Source organism: Podarcis bocagei, assembly GCF_964188305.1.
Source record: "Podarcis bocagei genome assembly, chromosome: 8".
Taxonomy (NCBI): Eukaryota; Metazoa; Chordata; class Lepidosauria; order Squamata; family Lacertidae; genus Podarcis; species Podarcis bocagei.
In genome coordinates, this window is record NC_138133.1 from 29,362,526 (window position 1) to 29,381,960 (window position 19,435).

Genomic DNA, 19,435 nt, shown 5'->3' on the forward strand with positions numbered 1-19,435 from the left:
CTAATAAATCATAGTTAATTTGCTGGGTGAGGTTCATACATAATATTAACCAATGGTTTATGTGCAAACCAGACCACTGACACCTTGCTGGATTACCAAGAATAGCATCAAATTTTTGTTGGCATCTGTCTGTCTTGAGAGACGGCCATACTACCGAGGATGAAGTCAAACCACTGAAGAATTATATCACCTACTGTGGCTGCAGAGACTGGTAACTCATAACTGCTGCCTCCCCTGTGGTTTTTGCTGTGTTTGCAACACCAAAGTGACCTATCTGGGGTGGACCAAATGCAGTAATAACATTTCTATGTATGCTTATAGTAGGATAGGGAAATGTATTCAGTGTAATTCTCCTCCTTCATAACTTAATTTGTTACAATTTATACTCTGCCTTTCTACAGAAACTGTACTTAAGGTGGTTAATAACTTAACAACAACAATAAAATTACAGATATTAGCCTGATGCACCATTTTCTTTCACTCTGTCCTGTCTTTGGAACATTTTGGGATGGAAGATATAGATGTAAATGTCATTAATGGAAACCTTTGCTTGCTTTATGTGCACACAACTGTTTGTTTAGACTAATTGATAGGGCTATTCTGAAGGGCTGTGGGAAGCTTACACAAATATTTACAATTTTACCCGGGGGGGGGGGGGAGAACACTGAAGTAGTAAAACATTCCTCTGAAAAGCCTCCAAAATAGTCAGTGCCCTTTGTATTTCATGTACAGAATAGCTGACAGATTCTTGATTTGGACTATTTAGCTTTGCCAGGTAGACACTTTGATCATAGTGAATCTGATACTTTCCTCTTTTTCCCTAAGAAATTCCATAAGTGAGATTCATAGAATTAGGCCTTCTCTTTCCATGTGCTCTAGGTGGACTCTTTGTGATTCACCTTCAACATGCAATTGTCCTCTGTCCTCCTTTCTGCCTAATTTTAGCAGGGTGGTTCTCCACCCTACTCACCTGGAGATGCTATAGCAAGCCAAGTGCCTGTTGATTTTTAAATCATTTTTGTCTATTGTACTGATAAACACACATGGTAGCTAAAGCCCAGGAAGCAGGCATCACAAAGGAACTGACTATGCCTACCATGCTATTCTGTAAAGCATTTGTGAGATACTGTATATTTATAATTCTGATGGTGCCCAAACATATGTTTCCACTGAAACAAATGAAATCCAAATTACATGGGTTGCAACTTTTGTTAATAAAATGAACCACCTGCTTGCCTGTGCGTTTAGTTCCCACTTTATGATTTTGGCATGTTTAAGCCTGGATTTTCTCTGGCCTGCTTTTGTGTTCAGCCTACTATTGGCCTAAACTGGGCTGATACTGTAGCCCCATTCATTTGAATACAGGAGTTCCCCTGTTTTCATATGTGAAAGGTTGGAGACTGCTTGGTGTATGTTCTTGAATGCTAATAAAATTGAACTGAGGGCCAGTTTTCAAGGTAACTTTAATGTGTGTTAGTAGGATTGTAAGATACGTCTGTGCTGTGCACTTGATTGTTATCAAGTAGGTTGCATAATATATATTCAGATTAGAAAGCAAAGTTGCATAATACAGTGGTACCTCGGGTTACAAACGCTTCAGATTACATACGCTTCAGGTTACAGACTCTGCTAACCCAGAAATAGTACCCCGGGTTAAGAACTTTGCTTCAGGATGAGAACAGAAATCGGGCTCTGGCGGCGTGGCAGCAGCAGGAGGCCCCATTAGTTAAAGTGGTGCTTCAGGTTAAGAACAGTTTCAGGTTAAGAATGGACCTCTGGAATGAATTAAGTACTTAACCCGAGGTACCACTGTATATATTCAAATTAGAAAGCAAAGTTGTCTTCTCTATAGGGAAAAGGGAAGCTGTATGGATGAATATCACATTTATGTGGCATGTTAGTATTTGAAAATGAACTCCACCTGAAAGGCCACCCAGCAGCAATGGGGACTATTTTTTATGTAAAATTACGTATGAAATAATTCAAATCTAGATTTAGTGTGGTGGTTAGAGTCCAGGATTCAAACCCCCCCCCCCACTCAGCTGTGATTTGGGACCATTCACAGTCTGTCTCTTAGCTTAGTCTGTCTCACAGGGTTGTTGTGAGGATAAAATGGGGAGGGGGAGAATCATGTAAGCCACCTTGAGCTCCAGGAGGAAAGTTGGGCAAAAAAAGTAATAATACTGTGATCATGGCCAACTGTAACACAGTTCCCCTTGAAACTATACAGGTACTAATTAATTTTCTCCACCACCAAAAACATAATTAAGCCTTCAGATAGGCTATCAATGCAGTTCTTAAAAACAACACCCCTTTCTCCCTTAGGACAACATCTTCAAGAATTAAGGTACCAAAAGTTGATATTTAAGACCTAGGTGGTAGACAGGTTTTTGCTATTCCTCTTCTCAGAAGAACCTTTGACATAAGGCAGAACTTAGAACCCTCAAAAATTAGAAGATAATGAGTTTACCAATCCATGTGGGGCCTGATAAACCTGCTATCAATAGGACAGAGAAGGCTTTTGAATCCAGAAATCATGACAGCCTTCTTGCTATTTGAATACAAGCTCAACCAGACTCTTGAGTCTCAAAGCACAGAGACATGAGACCATCTTAGTAACAGAGGTTGTATACTTAACAAAATCATTAATATGCCAGTACACGTGTAGGAATTTTTCCATCATAAATTGTGCAGATGCCTGCCTGACCTATGTATGTGCATTTTGATACCTTCTGCTCTGTATAAAAAGTCACATTGCTTGTTTTTACTTTGCTGGTTTACACATTTTGCAGGTAGCTTACCTGGCTTTGGAGAGACTATAATGTCACCAAGAAATTCATTCCTGTAGTTTCACAAATAGGATTTATTATATAATTAAAAATAAGTTAGCAAATGTAAGCACAGGAAGGAACCCGCACAGATGTACATCCTGGCTGTGCATTCTTAAACACCAAAGAATCATTCCTATTGCTACTGTAATCAATGTTAGAACTCCTATGAGCTCAAGTGGAATCATGATTATAGCCTGGGAATCATCCAGATATCATTATTCTCAAACACTTGTCATTTAGGAGATAGATTGATACATTATCATGTGTGATTCCCCCCCCCTTGAAGTTTTGTGAGTAGTTTATATTATTGAAATAATATTAAAGTAAATTATCAATAAAAAACATTTGTTGCCACAGCTAATATCTTACTGAACTGAATATAGTAACAAATCCTATTCTGGGAAACAAATAAGACTTGCTCTCAGTAATGAGAAGTAAAGCCATTATGTAATGCTACTTGTGTACTGTAAATGGATGTCTTAATCTAATGATTCAACTAGTGACCTTTGCTACCATGTCGTTTGCCCAATGGCTGCTTGTCCTCAGATTTTAAAAAACAATTAACACAGACACAGTGTCTTTCAGGGAGATGCTGCAGTTTCCATTTCTAAACCAATGAGAATGAGCAGTGATTTATCTTTTTCCTTTTTCGATAACTTTTTCATTTTATTAAAACAGCAGACAAAAATTAAAAGATGAGAAACAAAACTAAGAAATAGGCACGTAGAGTGTGTAGTTGCATATGAAGTGCATGTAAAGATTATCAGTTTTATGAAATCATCAAGTCTAGTTCCAGATTTGCCAGGCTTGTGACGAGGGTTGTCTTGAAAACGATGATTCTGCTGTGTGTGTCATAAAGGAATAAAAAGTGTCTGGAGTTTCTAGTCTTTTTCAAAATCTCAGATTATGCTTGGTTTCCTCCACTATAGATTTATTCCAGAGTACAGTAAGTGGTACCAAGTGTCCAGTGTAATATTTTGAGCTGTTTTCCCTTGAGTTGCAATTACTGTTCTGGTTGCCAAGATCACATATAAGACCAGTTCTTTTGACAACATAGTTACATTGGTATCATCGTCACTGGCCTATGTCCAATGGTCTACTTAGGTTGTTTTTGTTGCTTTAAATAACTTGTATATATGAGACTAGTTACTTGTTAAATGTTGCTGTTTAGCTTTCCCAGAAATTGTAGTTTCATCTATCATTGTTTCAACAACAAAAATGTTACCAAAACATTTCACATTTCCGATTCAGAGTTTAGTCAAGTTTTCGAGTCCACTTTTCTCAAATTCTCTCTGAATGATTATGCTTGCTTATCAGCTGCAAATTAGCTCTTACGTGGGCAGTCCACATGTTTTCTTGTATAGAGTTCATTTAAGGTCACAAGCAGAAATACGGAACATAGGAGGGACACATTTTTCCTTGGCTTCTGTTCTTAACTATAACAAATGTTTGTCCAGCAGTACAAATTAGCATTTAGAGACTAATTGTTTTGCTCATTAGTCTGCTAGTTTGAAAGTGCAGTTCCCAATACATCTTTTACCTTTTGTTGCTAATTGTCATCCTTACAATTCGGCATAGCCGATATGGGCACTGGAAGTTGGAAGTACTGTATGTGTTTTGCTCATTTACTGTTCCTATTTACTGCTAATGTAATTTGTTCTATCTGCTGGAAACACAAGGACAGCCTTCACCAACCTGTGCTGGCTAGGGCTGTTGGAGATTGTAGTCCAAAAGATGTGGAAGGTGCCAGGTTGCCAAAGGTCGTTCTTACAAACTCAAATTTTGTGCATCATGGTGTATGTTAGGTCTAGAGCTTACATGGATAAAAAGGAAGGTGCAATCCTCTAAATGGCTACTCAGAAGTAATTTCAACAGTGCTGACATTTTAGAGGTTCAGCCAGAAACTGATGTCAGCAAACTGGAAAGCTGTACTGATGTGCCCCTGTTGATTTTAAATGCTTTCAGCTGAGATAAATAAATTGAACTCACAAGCATAATATGGCAAATCACAAACTAGGCAGCAGACTGTCTGCAAGAAAGACAGGTGACATGCAACATAAAAACCTCAGCGCAAGTTGACAAAATGATGCCGAGATAAAATGACACTTACAAAGGCTATACCAGCACAGCAGCATCATTATTAAGACTTGTGAAGTGAAATTATTGCTGTACTGTTGATATACTTTTCCTAGAACACACACAGGTAAAGGGTACCAAAGTGTTGGACATTATTCGAAAGAACAGTAAAAGAGCTCTTCCCAGGCTACACCCCGCATTGGCCTTCCTTCACAACCCACAACCTGGCTAGAATGAACTCTGATAATGCTTATTGATTATTTGAATGGAGGAGAGAGAGAGAGAAGAACCTAGCTTGTTGTACATATAAAAAAATTACATTTGTTGTTCTGCTTGCTGTTCATGCCTGCCCACCAGCATATGGCCCCTGAAAGGTTTCACAGAAGGGACAGTGACCCTCAGACTGGAAAAGGTCCCCTACCCCTGATCGATCGATCAATCAATCAATCAATCAATCAATCTTGATTGCGGTCAAAGACCAGACAGCAAATTAGCAGCAGCAACAACAACAACTCTATGCCACATCCGCATGAAGAAGCAGGTGTAATTAAAATTCCCTTATAAACTTATTTACATTAAAAATAACACTCCTTCAGCTAAAATCTGTATCCCAGTGATTAAAATCAGTACTCATTCGCTGGCCATCACTGTCACCACAACTGTCTTGTCCTTGGTGCTATAAAACAGAATTTTGCAACAGGCCTGATGATATCCTGTTCTTTATTGGCAAGAAGGTATTTAGCATAAGTTTCCTCTGAGCGGCCAGGTAATTTCCTTAATAACGGTAAAATTAGCTCTTTTTGGGTATCAGAATACAACGGCTCCCCCGTACCCTAATTGTTTTTAAGTGACGACCACTTTGGAATGGGTTGTGCTCTCGACTGCCATCAGAAAGCATTGGTGATGTATAAGGAGTTTTGAACAGATATGTAATACTGTCATTGTATCTGCCCTACACACCTGCAATGATATTGAAACACAGTGGACATCAGTATTTGAGGTATGGTTTCCTTTTGCTGGATTTGATCATCCCAAATTATAATCTTCTTTACAGGTAGTGTGTCTGTTTTTACTGTTCATAAAACTTTTTAATTGTTAAATCCAAATCTTCAACAGTCTTTTCCCCACTACTGCAATCTACCACAATCTAAAATAATAAAAATTATAAGTGTTAACATACTCTGGAAATGAGATTATAACACTCACATATACAGAAAAAGTGCCTGGTCTTGAATCAAATCCCAGCTCAGACAGGGATTTTGTGGATGACCTTGAACAAGTCTTCTTTGGTCTCTGTAAGGAGATATGAAAAGGATAGCAACCTGTCTCTGTGGTTGTCATGGGGATGAGTTAGAACAGGGACTGTAAGGCAACTAGAAAATCAAATAATAAGGAATAATAAAGTTTCTTCAGAAGTGTTCACTGAACTATTTAGAAACCCCATGGCTTGGATCAAAACAAAGCTTCTGTCACTTTATTGTAATAGGAAAGAGGGCACTTTAAAACTAAACATTTTCACAAGGAGTGCTGAAAAGTCACTGAGAAAGGGAGCCCTTTGGGGACAGAAGCACTTGGAAAACATACACAACAAATAATGGTAGCCATTTATTTATGTATGTATATTTAATTATTTACAGTGGAATGGACTTCCTCGGGAGGTTGTGGACTCTCCTTCATTGGAGGTTTTTAAGCAGAGGTTGGGAGGCCATCACTCATGGATGCTTTGCTTGAGATCCCTGCATTGCAGGGGGCTGGACTAGATGACCCTTGGAGTCCCTCCCAACTCTACAGTTCTATTATACTATTATTTCTAACCCACTTTTCATCATATCTGTTCTCTGCCATAATCAGAACCAGGAAAGAGACAGTTAATATTCAGTGAACACAGATGGGTCAGAATATTACTTTCTTATTAAAGGAGGTTCTGGGTCAAGCCAGAAAGTGCTTACAATGAGGCTGATACCATAACCTGAAGTGGGATGCTGTGCCAGCGTCAAGGTTTAGATCAGTATGTTAATATATTGAGGTCACTCTGGGCAATACCAGAACAAATGTGATTGAGGCATCATAAGTATACTAGTGTTTACCGATCTTTTCCAAGTAAATTTACAGGGACTTCTTTGAGGCGTTTCCCACTGTTTTGTTCAGAAAAAGAGGCATTGATTTAAACCTTATGTTCATTTAGATTTTCAAAGATGTGCAGAAGAGAACTTTTAAAGTTTTTCTCCTTTTCCCTACTGTTTATATCTTACTTGCAATTTTGACATCTGGTAACATTTTCCTGTAGAATCCAGATGTAAGGAACCTTAACTTCTGACACCTCTTATTTTCAGGACTAAGACTTTGAAGATTTTACTCCAGTAGTTTAAGTATCAGTGATTGAAATCCCAAACTGCTTGAACCCTACATATATTTGTAACCACCTATTTTCCTTTGTCACATTCTGATCTTTTACATCCTCTGAAAGCACCGCATAATCCCACCCACATTATGTATTTGAATAGCATCAGTCTTTGTGATTATTCCTGAACGTGAAACTCCTGCCTCCTGGATTTTTATTACAGCCTGAGTATTTTCATGGATACATTATTAAGCCCTATTTCTTCAGACATACACTTGTAGCCAGAAGCATAGCCACTAATGGGCTGCGCTAATTGACATTAATATTAATGTAGTTTTAAATGGGCCTAAGCTTTCGGAGCAGGATGGTTTTCCCTAAGAACATAAGAGCACTGCTAGATAAGATCAAAGGCCTATCTAGTCCAGCATTCTCTTCTCACAGGAAGCCCATAGGCAGGTTGTTTGCACAATAACCCTTTCCTCCTCATGTTTCACAGCAACTGGAATTCAGATGCATACTGCTTCTGACACTGGAAGTAACATATAGTCATCATGACTAGTAGCCATTGATAGCTTTATCCACCATGAGCTCGTCTTAATTCCCTTTTAAAGCCATCCAAGTTGGTACACATCACAACATCTTGTGGGAGGAAATCCCATAGTTTGACTATGCGTTGTGTGAAGAAGTACTGTGCAGTATAAGAGATGAAAAAACATACCCCTGTCTAAAGATGTGAAGGCCTGGAAAATAATCCAGAAAATTTGGGGTGGATAGATGACAAACCAATTTTCCTGGTTTGTTTATGGGCCTTCACATCTATGTACTTACCTGCTTTTTCCACAATACCCCCCACTTACCATTTTGTCTATGCTTTTGTCTCTCTTTGCGGGGGGGGGGGGGAGATCAAGATAGAAATGTAATAAAAATAAATGATAAAAAAGAATAAGCCAAAAAGCCCCAAGCCTTTTAAAATGTCCTCATTGGGTAGTTGTTCCAGTTCATCAATCATTTTGGTTGCCTTCCTTACACCTCCAATGAACAGTGTTCGCATTGTATATGAGGGTGAGTAAACTGTTCCATAATGTTAAAAAGAGGGTGGTGGGGTTTTTTGGGGGGGTTTTTTACAAGTGTTTATTCAACAAAGTGAGGGGAAGAAATTAAAACCATTTGTGATCAAAGTATGTTTTCCCCTCTTTTTTCTGATTTACTTTTTGTTTTCATTAGACAAAATTGAAGAAGCACAAAAAGAACTTAATGAAACAGAAGACTCACAGAAAGGTAAAACACCCCACTGTTTCTCTTCCTACAGCCTTTCTCCAGCAATCCCATAATAATAATGATAATGATAAATAATGATATGCTAATAATACTAATAATGAAAGACCATCATCAGCTCACATTGCAGATACAGTACAGTGGCCAGCCATTCCTGACCATTGGACTTGTTGGCTGCGGCTGATGGGAATGTGAGCCCAACAGCACCTGGAGGGCACCATGTTGACTAGCCCAGTCCGACCTCCTGTTCCCCACAGTAGCCAATCAGATGCCTCTCTTGTTCTTGTCCCCCAGAAATTGTTCAGGAGCAGAAGGTCTAAGAAGATGGGGATTTCACTTAGCTATAATGCCTAATAACTAACTGTGATAATTTTATCTTCCCTAAATTTTAAGCAGCTGTTGATGGTGCAATCTTATTACCTTATCCTCAAAGTATTCTTGCTAAATGGACTGAAAGAACTTAGTTTAATAATTATTAACGTTCTCTCCATATTTGCGTCATTTTAAACTTGCTTGGAATACTTTTAGCTGCTTGGAATATGTTGATGTTGTTACTACCATGTTCCTTACTGATTATTTTGTATTTCCATCATCGGCATCCAACAGTCTTGAAAACTTGGGCGTTGATTTGGAATTTAAATTTTGACCATTTTCATTCAAGTGTCCTAAAAACCTGTTACTGGTAAATGATCGTCACAGGGAATTTTTTTTTGCGGAGCTCTGAAAGGGAAGGAAGCTAAGGCCTCCATACTGAGGTCTCTGCATAAGGTTATTAGTGTTGAATTGTGTATATGTCTCTTTAAAAACACACATACACCCAAATAAACCCTTTTGAGGCAGCTGCCAGAAAGGGCTCAATCTACAGTTTCAGGACTTTTAAATTTAAGACACACATTCTCCCCTGATTCCAAACATCTTGTAAGGGCCAGCATATATTGAATACTTGGTTATATGTCCCAGAGCACAAAAAGTGAAATCAGCCCTTAGTTTATGGTCTTTTACATTGCAAATTATTACCAGGTTTAAACACAAAATGTGCTCTCTGTATCTGACACTGGATTGCCTGGCTCTCACTGACACGGGTTGCATAAGGAAGTTCAATGTGATTTGCCAGCAGTATACAAGCCTTGCCTCCAAATACATATAACTTACAGCATTTTGTTAGTACTGAATAAAAATCCATCACCTAGAATAACTTACATTATTTTGCACTTTTAGTAGGGCACAACTGACATAAGCCTTAGCTACCTCTACACACAGCAATACCTTTATTTTAGTGCCACATTGACAGTGATGGCCCAGTAAAGATAACTCATACTTTAAGGGGTATCTAGGTAATCAAAGCCTTTATTTTATACATCACTGGGTTTCTCCATGCATGAATATGTACTGTTGTCCATTTCTGCTAATCCAGATCATAGCTTAATTTTAAAAGCAAAATAAATTCTTGAAAGGTATCAGGTTCACCCAATGTAACTAGGCTACAGCAAGCTGGTTATTCCTTCTGTCTCAGTCAGGTTTCATTCATCCCATTCTGTTTCTTGTTGGGTGAATCTGTATATTGCTGCCCCACTTCAGTCTGTCCTCATTCCTTTGACTGCTCAACTTTACATGTTTTCTAGGCTGAAACATATTGCGCCTGAGGAAGAAGCATTGGGTTGTCCACAGTTGTATTCACTGTGGCCATGTCTTCCTGCAACTTGTTTGATATCCAGTCCCAGCTGCCTTTCCCCCATCTAAATTATGTGTCTTAGTCATTTCCATACCATTGACCTAGGATTGTAATTCAACATCATTGCTCTTAAATTCTTGTCTGAATGGAGAAGTTAATTTCTGCTGATGATTCTTGAAGAAAACATAACATTTGTAAGTGCATATGCTTTAAATCTCTCACTGCTGAAATCTACTCAGTAAATCAGTAACGGGTGCCAGACCCAGCAGAGCTGGGATTGTTTTGACAATAGAGAAGAAAACACACTGAGTGTGCTTAATTTAGCACTTAATCTTTCAAAGCTATTCTGACAATTCTGTCTTAAATATGAAGAAAGAATACACGAATGCACTGATTTTTGCTGAGTACAACGTCTCAACAAAAGAAACTCTTCCATTCAAATGTTTTCAAGTGAATATTTTAAAGGTCTAGAGGCCAGAAGTGCAAATGACTTTTAGATATTTGCCTTCCCCACCTGACTCAAATGAAGACTTGGTTGCAGAATTATGTTTTGTATTCTCTTAGGAATGGGGAAGCTGTGGCTTTCCAAATATAGTTGAACACCAGCTCCCAGCAGTCACAGCCATCAAGGATGGTGGGAGTCCAGCAACACTGGAGAACCACTGGTTCCCCATCTCTGCCATAGTATTTCTTGTTGACGAAGTATTCCATTTGAATAGAGCAGCTTAGAAACAGTCCCATGTGCTGAAGGTGGGCCCATTAAGGCTGGACGATAACTGGTTTTCAACATCACAATATTTCACCAGTTAATCATTGTGATATATCAATATATCATGATGCCTGAAATAAGGATGGAACTGTGTAGAGGCGAACGGTTTTCAACATTATGATATATCACCAGCTGAACTTTGTGATATAGAACAATGTCCAAAATAAGGATGGAGCTATGTAAAGGCATTAGCTGGTTTCACGGTTTTTCACACCCACACCCACACACTTCATGATTCACAATATATCGACAGGTCAAAAATTATGAAACCAATATCTCAATATGGACTTCAAACCATTTTTGGACAATCTTATCAATATATCACCAGCCTTAGGGCCTGTATAATAGATTTTGGAGGGGACCAAGGACCAGAGTGTCCAAACTGTGAACTAGTATCTATATTATCCACTCAAGATAGACCCACTGAAATCAATAAAGTTAATCGTGAGTGAAAAGCATTGGTTTTAATGGAGTTACTCTTGAGCACACCCAGAGACAAGATGAGGAGGGAACATTGTTGGACCAAGATTCATCTTAATGAATTTCATTCATATTTAATGCAGTTAATTGAGCAAATGGTTTGTATAGTGGTAATGAAAACATGATGAAAATGGAATATAATTAATATGTACAAGAACTGAAATAAGTTTGGGAGGGGTCTCTGAAGCAAATTCTGTAAATTAAGAATGTACTTAAAACTAGTGTGGTTCAGTGAAATGCTGTATTAAATTCAAACTTGGCTCAGACTCACGAACTTTAGGTGCTCTTGAGCAAATTACTATCTTCTGCTTCAGTTCCTATATTGCTAAATGGAATGGCATTAAATAGGTAACAAGGTGTGGGTAAAGGTTGGGTAACATTTAATATGTTGAAAGTACTATGTAAATGATGCTGATAATATTTGCAGAATCACCATTCGACTTTTATTTCTTTGTGTTTGACAGAAATCTCCAAGGCTGTTACAAGAGGGAGCACGGACACAGTTAAAGGTGTGAAACGTAAAAAGATTGTAACTGAGAATCACCTGACGAAAATACCAAAATCGCCTTTGAGAACTCCAGCTCGGGCAAAGCCTAAAGAAAAAGCAGAAGAGCCTTCTTCATTGTCTAACATCCTTCCTGATACTTCAGAGCTCCTAAAAGAAGTGCACAGTTTGGCAACGCAGAATGGGAAACAAAACAAACAAAATGAGGGGATGCTTAGCAGTGAGGTAGCTATTAAAACGTCCAAATCTGAGACTTCGGTGCACCCCAAATTGTCTCTGTTACCTCAATCCTTGGACTTGAATAAATGGCCAGTAGAAGACCACAGTTCATCCCAGTTAAACTTAACAGTGAAGAAGGGTTCCACTAGCTCAAGTGCAGCCAAGGCTGACAATAATGAATGTATTACTTTTGTTGATTGTAGTCATTCATCCTCATGTACAAATACTGCATTCGATGTCTTACTGAAAGCTATGGAGCCTGAGCTGAACACCTTAGCACAAGAGTGCCCTTTCAGTGGGATGCAAATAGAAAAACTGAGACCAAATAAAACTGCAAGCGCCTCTTCTTGTCTCACATCCAATACACTGAGTGTCCAAAGTCAAGCTGCTTTGGTGCAGCCAGAATTTGTAGCTGGATCTCAATTTCTTCCTTGCACTTCACAGACTGTGCATGTAGCAACATCAGGGAAGAGTGAACAAGCACAGATGCCCTCAGCTGATCACTCACAAGAGCAAGTTCTTGCTAAAGTTGGGCAACAAAACCAACAAATTGCTCCATGTCAGAGCCTCACTAATTCTCTGGTGCAACAGCCGAACCTGGAAAATCTCAAACTCCAGAATATATACAGCCTAGCAGTAACCTCTTCAATAATGAGCCCCCAATCCTCTGTTACTCAGGCTTTTTCTCAAAACCAGCTAGTAGCAAAATCTCCGTTGTCAGTTCATCCCTCTAGCTCTACAACCCAATTATCTATAGCTCCCTTGTACAACTCAGCCCAGATAGCTTCAGTTGTCAGCCATGGTGTAGAACAAATATGTAACCTTCTAAAAGTCCAGAAGCCTAAAAAACTAGGGAAATATGTTTGTGAGTATTGTAATAGGGCTTGTGCCAAGCCCAGTGTTCTCCTAAAGCACATCCGCTCCCACACAGGAGAACGACCATATCCTTGTGAGACTTGTGGATTTTCATTTAAGACCAAAAGCAATCTGTATAAGCACAAGAAGTCTCATGCTCATGCTATCAAACTTGGACTTGTCCTCCAGCCAGATTCTAGTGGATTTCTCTCCCATGAATCTGACAAAGCACTTAGCATCCATTCAGATGTGGAAGAAAGTGGTGACAGTGATGATGAAGGCACAGCTGATGAAAGACAAGAAGACCAAGGATCATTAGAAATTGAACCTGTGCATGTAGTGAAAATACCTTCCACTTCTGACTCATTGCACAAAGGTAGTCCCATTTCTTTAAGAAATCCGGAATATATGCTGGGTGACTCCTCATTTCAGGCCTCATCTGTGCAACCAAGGACAGCTTTACCCAAGGTGATTGTTTGCCCTGTTAATGTATCTCCTTTGAGATCAGATAGCCCCAAAGTAGCAGATCCCACCTCTACGCTTTCTAAAACACAACAACAAGGGGACTTGAAAGTAACAAATGTGAAACCAAATTTAACACATGTGCTGGTAAATGAATCTGATGCTAAGCAACATCAGAAAACTGAAACAAGCGTTTCCGAGGAACAGCTTGGGACCCCTGTAGGGACAGCAATACATGCGCAACTACAAAGACAGCAGGCGACAGATTGTTCTCAGGATCAGCAAGTAAAATGTCTCTTGAGCCCCAGAAGTTTAGGTAGCACTGATTCAGGCTACTTTTCACGTTCAGAAAGTGCAGATCAGACCATGAGTCCACCAGCTCCATTTATGAAAGGATTGCCTTCTTCCGAAAAAGACTCAAGTAAAAGTTGTGTGCCACGAATGAGCACCACTGTGGCATCTGTTGTGCAAACCATTTGTGCTGACAAGACCTTGCTTTCATCTGGCCAGATGAGACCACCTCTGGCCACAAAAATGCTTGAAGAACGCATTTCAAAGATAATATCTGATAATGAGGCTGTAGTGGATGACAAACAGTTGGATAGTGTGAAGCCACGGAGAACATCCCTTTCAAGAAGAGGTAGTATTGATTCTCCAAAATCCTACATTTTTAAAGACTCATTTCAGTTTGACCTAAAGCCTATGAGTAGAAGGACTAGCTCAAGCTCTGATATACCAAAGTCTCCTTTTACACCTACTGAGAAGTCAAAGCAGGTTTTTCTGCTTTCTGTACCAACTCTTGACTGTTTACCTATAACCAGAAGTAATTCTATGCCAACTACCAGTTATTCAGCTGTACCTACAAATGTAATACCTCCCCCTCACCCCCTACGTGGAAGTCAGTCATTTGATGATAAAATTGGCTCCTTGTATGATGATGTCTTTGTGCCAGGACCTGCTACTCCACAGCTCCAAGGCGGACACCCTCGCACCCTTGTTCGGCAAGCAGCAATAGAAGATTCTTCGGTCAGTGAAGGGCACACTTTTGGACAAACACGATCTGTAGATGAAAGTTATGGATGCAACACATCAAGTGAATTTTTAATGTCAAGAAGCAAATCATTTGTCCAAGGGTCAACTATGGATAAAAAAAAGTCACAGCAAGGCCGAGGGACAATGTTTGAGTGTGAGACTTGCAGAAACAGATATAGAAAACTGGAAAACTTTGAAAACCACAAAAAGTTCTATTGTTCAGAGTTACATGGACCAAAAACCAAGGCAGCTATACGAGATTCTGAGCACAAGACGGTCTTGAACAGTACACAACCCCAAATTCTTCACTATCGAGTTGCCACTTCAACCGGTGTCTGGGAGCAGACATCTCAGATAAGAAAAAGGAGGAAAATGAAAAGTGTGGGAGATGATGATGATGAACTGCAGACAAATGATGCAAGTAGTAGTTTGTCAAAGAGCATAGCTGGGTCAGAGTGTCAAAACAAACTCGGAAATACAATCAGTGTCTCCAAACACACTGCCACTGTTTTAGGTTCACGTAGTATTTCCCTACAAAAACTGGCACAAGATGAGCTGGAGACTCATGGCGCAGAGCAGACTGTGGGGCCAAAGATGAGGTTGCATGGGGAGAAGCAGGCTGTTCCAGTGGCACCAGAAAAAAAAGAGCTGAAAAGACAAGGGGCCGGGATTTCAGTAATTCAGCACACAAACTCCTTAAGCAGACCTAGTTCATTTGAAAAATCAGATTCATTTGAAAGGGTATCACCAGTTTCCCTTCAGGATGCTAACAAAGCTGTGAAGCTCCATTCCTTGAGTACCATTATAGCTCAAGAGGAGAAGCATTCTCTCCTGAGTGCCTCCCACCATCCTCAAGTAGCAGAAGCCTCAAGAGTTCAGCTGCATGAACGTCAAGTCACTTCTCATGAAAAGAGTGCACCAATGCAGCCACTAAGACTTGTTCGCCAGCATAACATCCAGGTTCCTGAAATACTGGTGACAGAGGAGCCTGATAGAGATCAGGAAAGCCAATGCAGTGATCAGGACAAGACAGAAAAATTTAACTGGCCGCAGCGTAGTGAAACCTTATCAAAGCTACCCACAGAAAAACTTCCACCCAAAAAGAAAAGAATTCGCTTGGCTGAAATGGAACATTCTTCTGCTGAGTCGAGCTTTGAATCTACGCTTTCTAGAAGTCTCAGTCGGGAGAGTAGCTTGTCACGTGCATCTAGTTTCTCAACTTCTTTTGATAAAGATGATGTATCTAAGAATGAGAGTGCTTCCAAAGCAGAGCCTACAAATAAATCCTTGGAATTCCTTACAATTCCTACAAGTTCAAATACGCTTAGTGTGCCTGGTCCTCATTTCAGAGAAATGCGACGTGCTGCTTCTGAACAAATTAACTGCACCCAGCCATCCATGGAAGTTGCCGATTACAGAAGCAAGTCATTTGACTGTGGAAGTGCAGTTCCATCCAAGCCTGCCTCACTTCTAGAGATATCTACTTCTAAACTGACTTCTGGCAGTGGACATGTACCTTTGTTAGAAAGGAGAAGGGGCCCCCTTGTAAGACAAATATCTTTAAATATTGCTCCAGAAAAGAATCAGCCTGATGTCATGTCAAGTACTTCTTTTCAAATAAGTCCTGCAACAGATATTTCTTCAGTGTCCTTGCAGAGGTTGCAGGGCTCTGGGAAACCCGAGGAATTGTCTTCAAGTTCTCAGCACCCCCAGACTTACATCAAGCCTTTGCGTGAGTCGCAGTCAGTGAAGAGCAACAACTCTCTTAACCTGCCTTCTAGTGAACAGTCTTTAGGCTCTAGTTTACATCATCCTGGTCAGCAAGCTTCACTCAGTCAGTATTCCCAATCAGCTTTCAAGGGATCAGCACTTGGAACTCAGAAAAGCATGAGCATGGTTGCTGGTCAGCATAGTATGCAAGAAGACTGTTTTGCTCCCAAATATCAGCTTCAAGTTAAAGCATTGCACATAGGAAAGCAATATCCTTTAGGTCTTCCAGGTGCAGCTGGCACAGAGCAGACTGGGTCTTCATTAGAAATACATACTAAACTGAACGACAAAGTGTCCAAGCAATATGTGGCGCCACCCTTGCAACGAACTGCTCCCGATAATTGCAGTGGTGGGATGTATCATGTTGCGCCCTTCATCCCTGTGCGCATTCACAGTAATATTCCATCATATGGTTTGGCTGCTGTTGCACCCCTTCCTCAAATTTTGGTAACACGGGATCAGGTAAACCAGTCTCTCTGTCAAATAAACACTGCATCAGTGCCAACAGTCAAAGATCAAACTCAGCTGCCAAAATCCCACAAAGATCATCTGAGGTGTTTGCCAAGTTCGCAGCCAGCATCTGTGTTTGAAAATCTGATTTGTGGGACGGAAAGCAAAAATTCAGCTTCCCTGGGGTCCTCAAATATGATTCAGAAAGTGCCAGTTGGTGGACTTTTCCCTCAGCAGGAAGCCACAGCCTCAAGTAAGCGCATGCTCTCGCCAGCCAATAGTTTAGACATTGCCATGGAAAAACACCAGAAGCGTGTTAAAGATGAAAGTGGAGCTGCTTGCACTACAGGTGCTATGTCACTGCATCCTTTGACCGTAAAGGCTGGCGAACCTAACAAGCAAAAAAAGCCACTCTTAGTGCGGCAGATCTGCACAGTTGAGCCCCTAGAAGGTTTCTCATTAGATCAAGATGATAAAAGCACTGGAGCTGGTAATTCGTCAGATCTTCTGCTGCCTGGTTCAGCTGAATCTGCTCAGTGTGGGGCTTCTTCACTCATAAAGGAGCCTTTAGAATATGATAACCCATCGATCTCTGAAACTGGAAGGTTTGCAGTCAGAAAGTCAGCTGAATCTACTTCACTAAATATTCAGACTTCCTTTCTAAAGGTTCCAGATAACAGTCAAGAGAGAATGTCCCCAGAAGTGAATGATGATAAGCAGTCCAGTGTTTTGAGCCAAGCAAAATCTGGAGCCACTTTGTCCGTTGTGAATGCGGATGATATACAGCGATTATCTTTTCCAAGCCTAAAGACTACAACAAACTTTACATGGTGTTACTTGTTAAAAAGGAAGCCTGTGCACCTGTTGCAAAATGACCAAAAGACTTCCGTTTATTCTTCTTGGTCTGTCAGTCCTGACAATCCCAATCCACTTGGTTTGCCGACAAAACTTGCTCTTTCCCTTCTGAATTCAAAACAGAAAGCTGGAAAACCATCTTATACTCTAGCAATAAGTACCAACTTCAGATCTGACATACTGGTCTACTCAAGCAAGTGGAAGAACAACTTACTTAAGGTACTATGCATAAAACATATTTATTTTAAGAGGGGGAATTCAAGTGTTTATACTAAAGTATTTATGTAAGCTCTTAAAAATGAGGATAACTTATTTGCATTTGGGAGGAAAACTCGTTGAACTCTGTTGGTGCATTGTTAATACTGCTTTATTGCATCACTATATAAATGTTGAGCTATCTTTACCTACCTAAAATTTTAGAGGTTTATCACATCTCATGAAAGCCATATCCTAATTTTAAAAATTGTGCAGAAAGCCAGGTGCTTCTGCAAAGAGCTTTTGGATATTGTTTGGACACTTGAAATTCCCAAAAGAGCTAATATTATTCTTTAAAATGCCTCTATTGAATTTCATGGAATGTAAAGTTAAGGTGTCTCATACTTCTTCACAGCTCATTTCCCCACAGGGCAAGGCCTACACACAGTGACACATAACTGAGATCCTTTAGGAATAGCAGTGTTCTGTTGTGTCAGAACTGCAGAGGAGTTTTCTGTATGAACACTTCATTGGGGTCAAGAGGTTTAGCTACATGAACCTCAGAGAAGAGGAAAGTTTTAGTTGCACTAAAATGCAATAGGCATTTTGTGCATATAGCTTAAACAAGATTGACTTTCTGCTTTGTCATGAGTCTGTGAAACAAAAAGCATGCATGGGCTGCTTTTCTTTAAAATATTTTATTATTGGGGCTTAATGAAGCTTACATCTTATTATAGTACTGTGCTGCGTTGGCTTGAAGAAAAATTGTATAAAGAGAGAAGATTTTTTGGGGAGTTGTATTATTGAATAGAATTTATTTTACAGAGAAATGTGGGCATTAATTTCGAAGCTGGTAGAATAGATGAATGGAAATCCCTGCCTGATCCTAAAAAAAGCCAAAGTTGGATTTTTAGGTTTTGAAAACTAGTGGGACAGTGAAATCCCTTTCTGCATTCATCCACTTTTGCTCACAGAAGAAATTCCTGCATCCAATGATCCCCATCCATCCTTTTATATTTACTTCATCCCAATATCTAATATTCCAATAACTGTATTTACATCATGTAATCTGTCACTTGTGGAACTTCCATTGAATAAGCCTCTCTTCTGCGCTCATGTTTCTTATTTTCTGACCCAGTCTAATACTTCACCTGCAGATCTTACAACATGAGGAGTAGCATCTAAAACTATGTATTTCCTTGTAGTAGGATGTGCCATTTAGGGATTTTGAAGGAATGAACAGACCTCACACAAGGTCTAGAAGTCCAGAAATGCTCTACAAATGCAATAGGAAATTCACATTGTACATTTTGAGCATTTATTGACTTGGAAAAGAATAGGGCAGGCCCTGCATACACAAAGCTCTAGATGTTCACCAGAGTACAAGAGCCGGTGAATCTTAGCAGTAAAACACAGTTATTGATAATTGGTGTCATTAGTTCATTTTCTAGTGCAAGTCTGAAAATGGAAGAAGAGAATTTAAGCTCTCCTTCAAATAAATCTATAAAGGATGCTGTTTTGCAGCTGCTCTAAATGGAGAAAAACCTCCTTTCAGAAACTACCTGCAGTTTTTCTGCCAGGGCCATATGCTGTATCTATGAATGTGGGCCTTTGTTGCATTTCACTATCAGAGGAACATATTTTTTAC

The 19,435-nt window shown here is 39.7% G+C and overlaps 1 protein-coding gene across 3 annotated transcripts in view; it reads left to right on the forward strand.

Annotated features, from left to right (window-relative positions):
* HIVEP1 (HIVEP zinc finger 1) overlaps window positions 1-19,435 on the forward strand; it is a 95,516-nt gene that overhangs the window by 54,994 nt on the left and 21,087 nt on the right. For all 3 annotated transcript variants that reach the window (XM_081206108.1, XM_081206107.1, XM_081206109.1), the window contains 2 exons: window positions 8,473-8,526; window positions 11,909-17,811. In XM_081206108.1, the coding sequence (XP_081062234.1) occupies window positions 8,473-8,526; window positions 11,909-17,811 (5,957 nt within the window). The remainder of the gene's footprint in view (window positions 1-8,472; window positions 8,527-11,908; window positions 17,812-19,435) is intronic.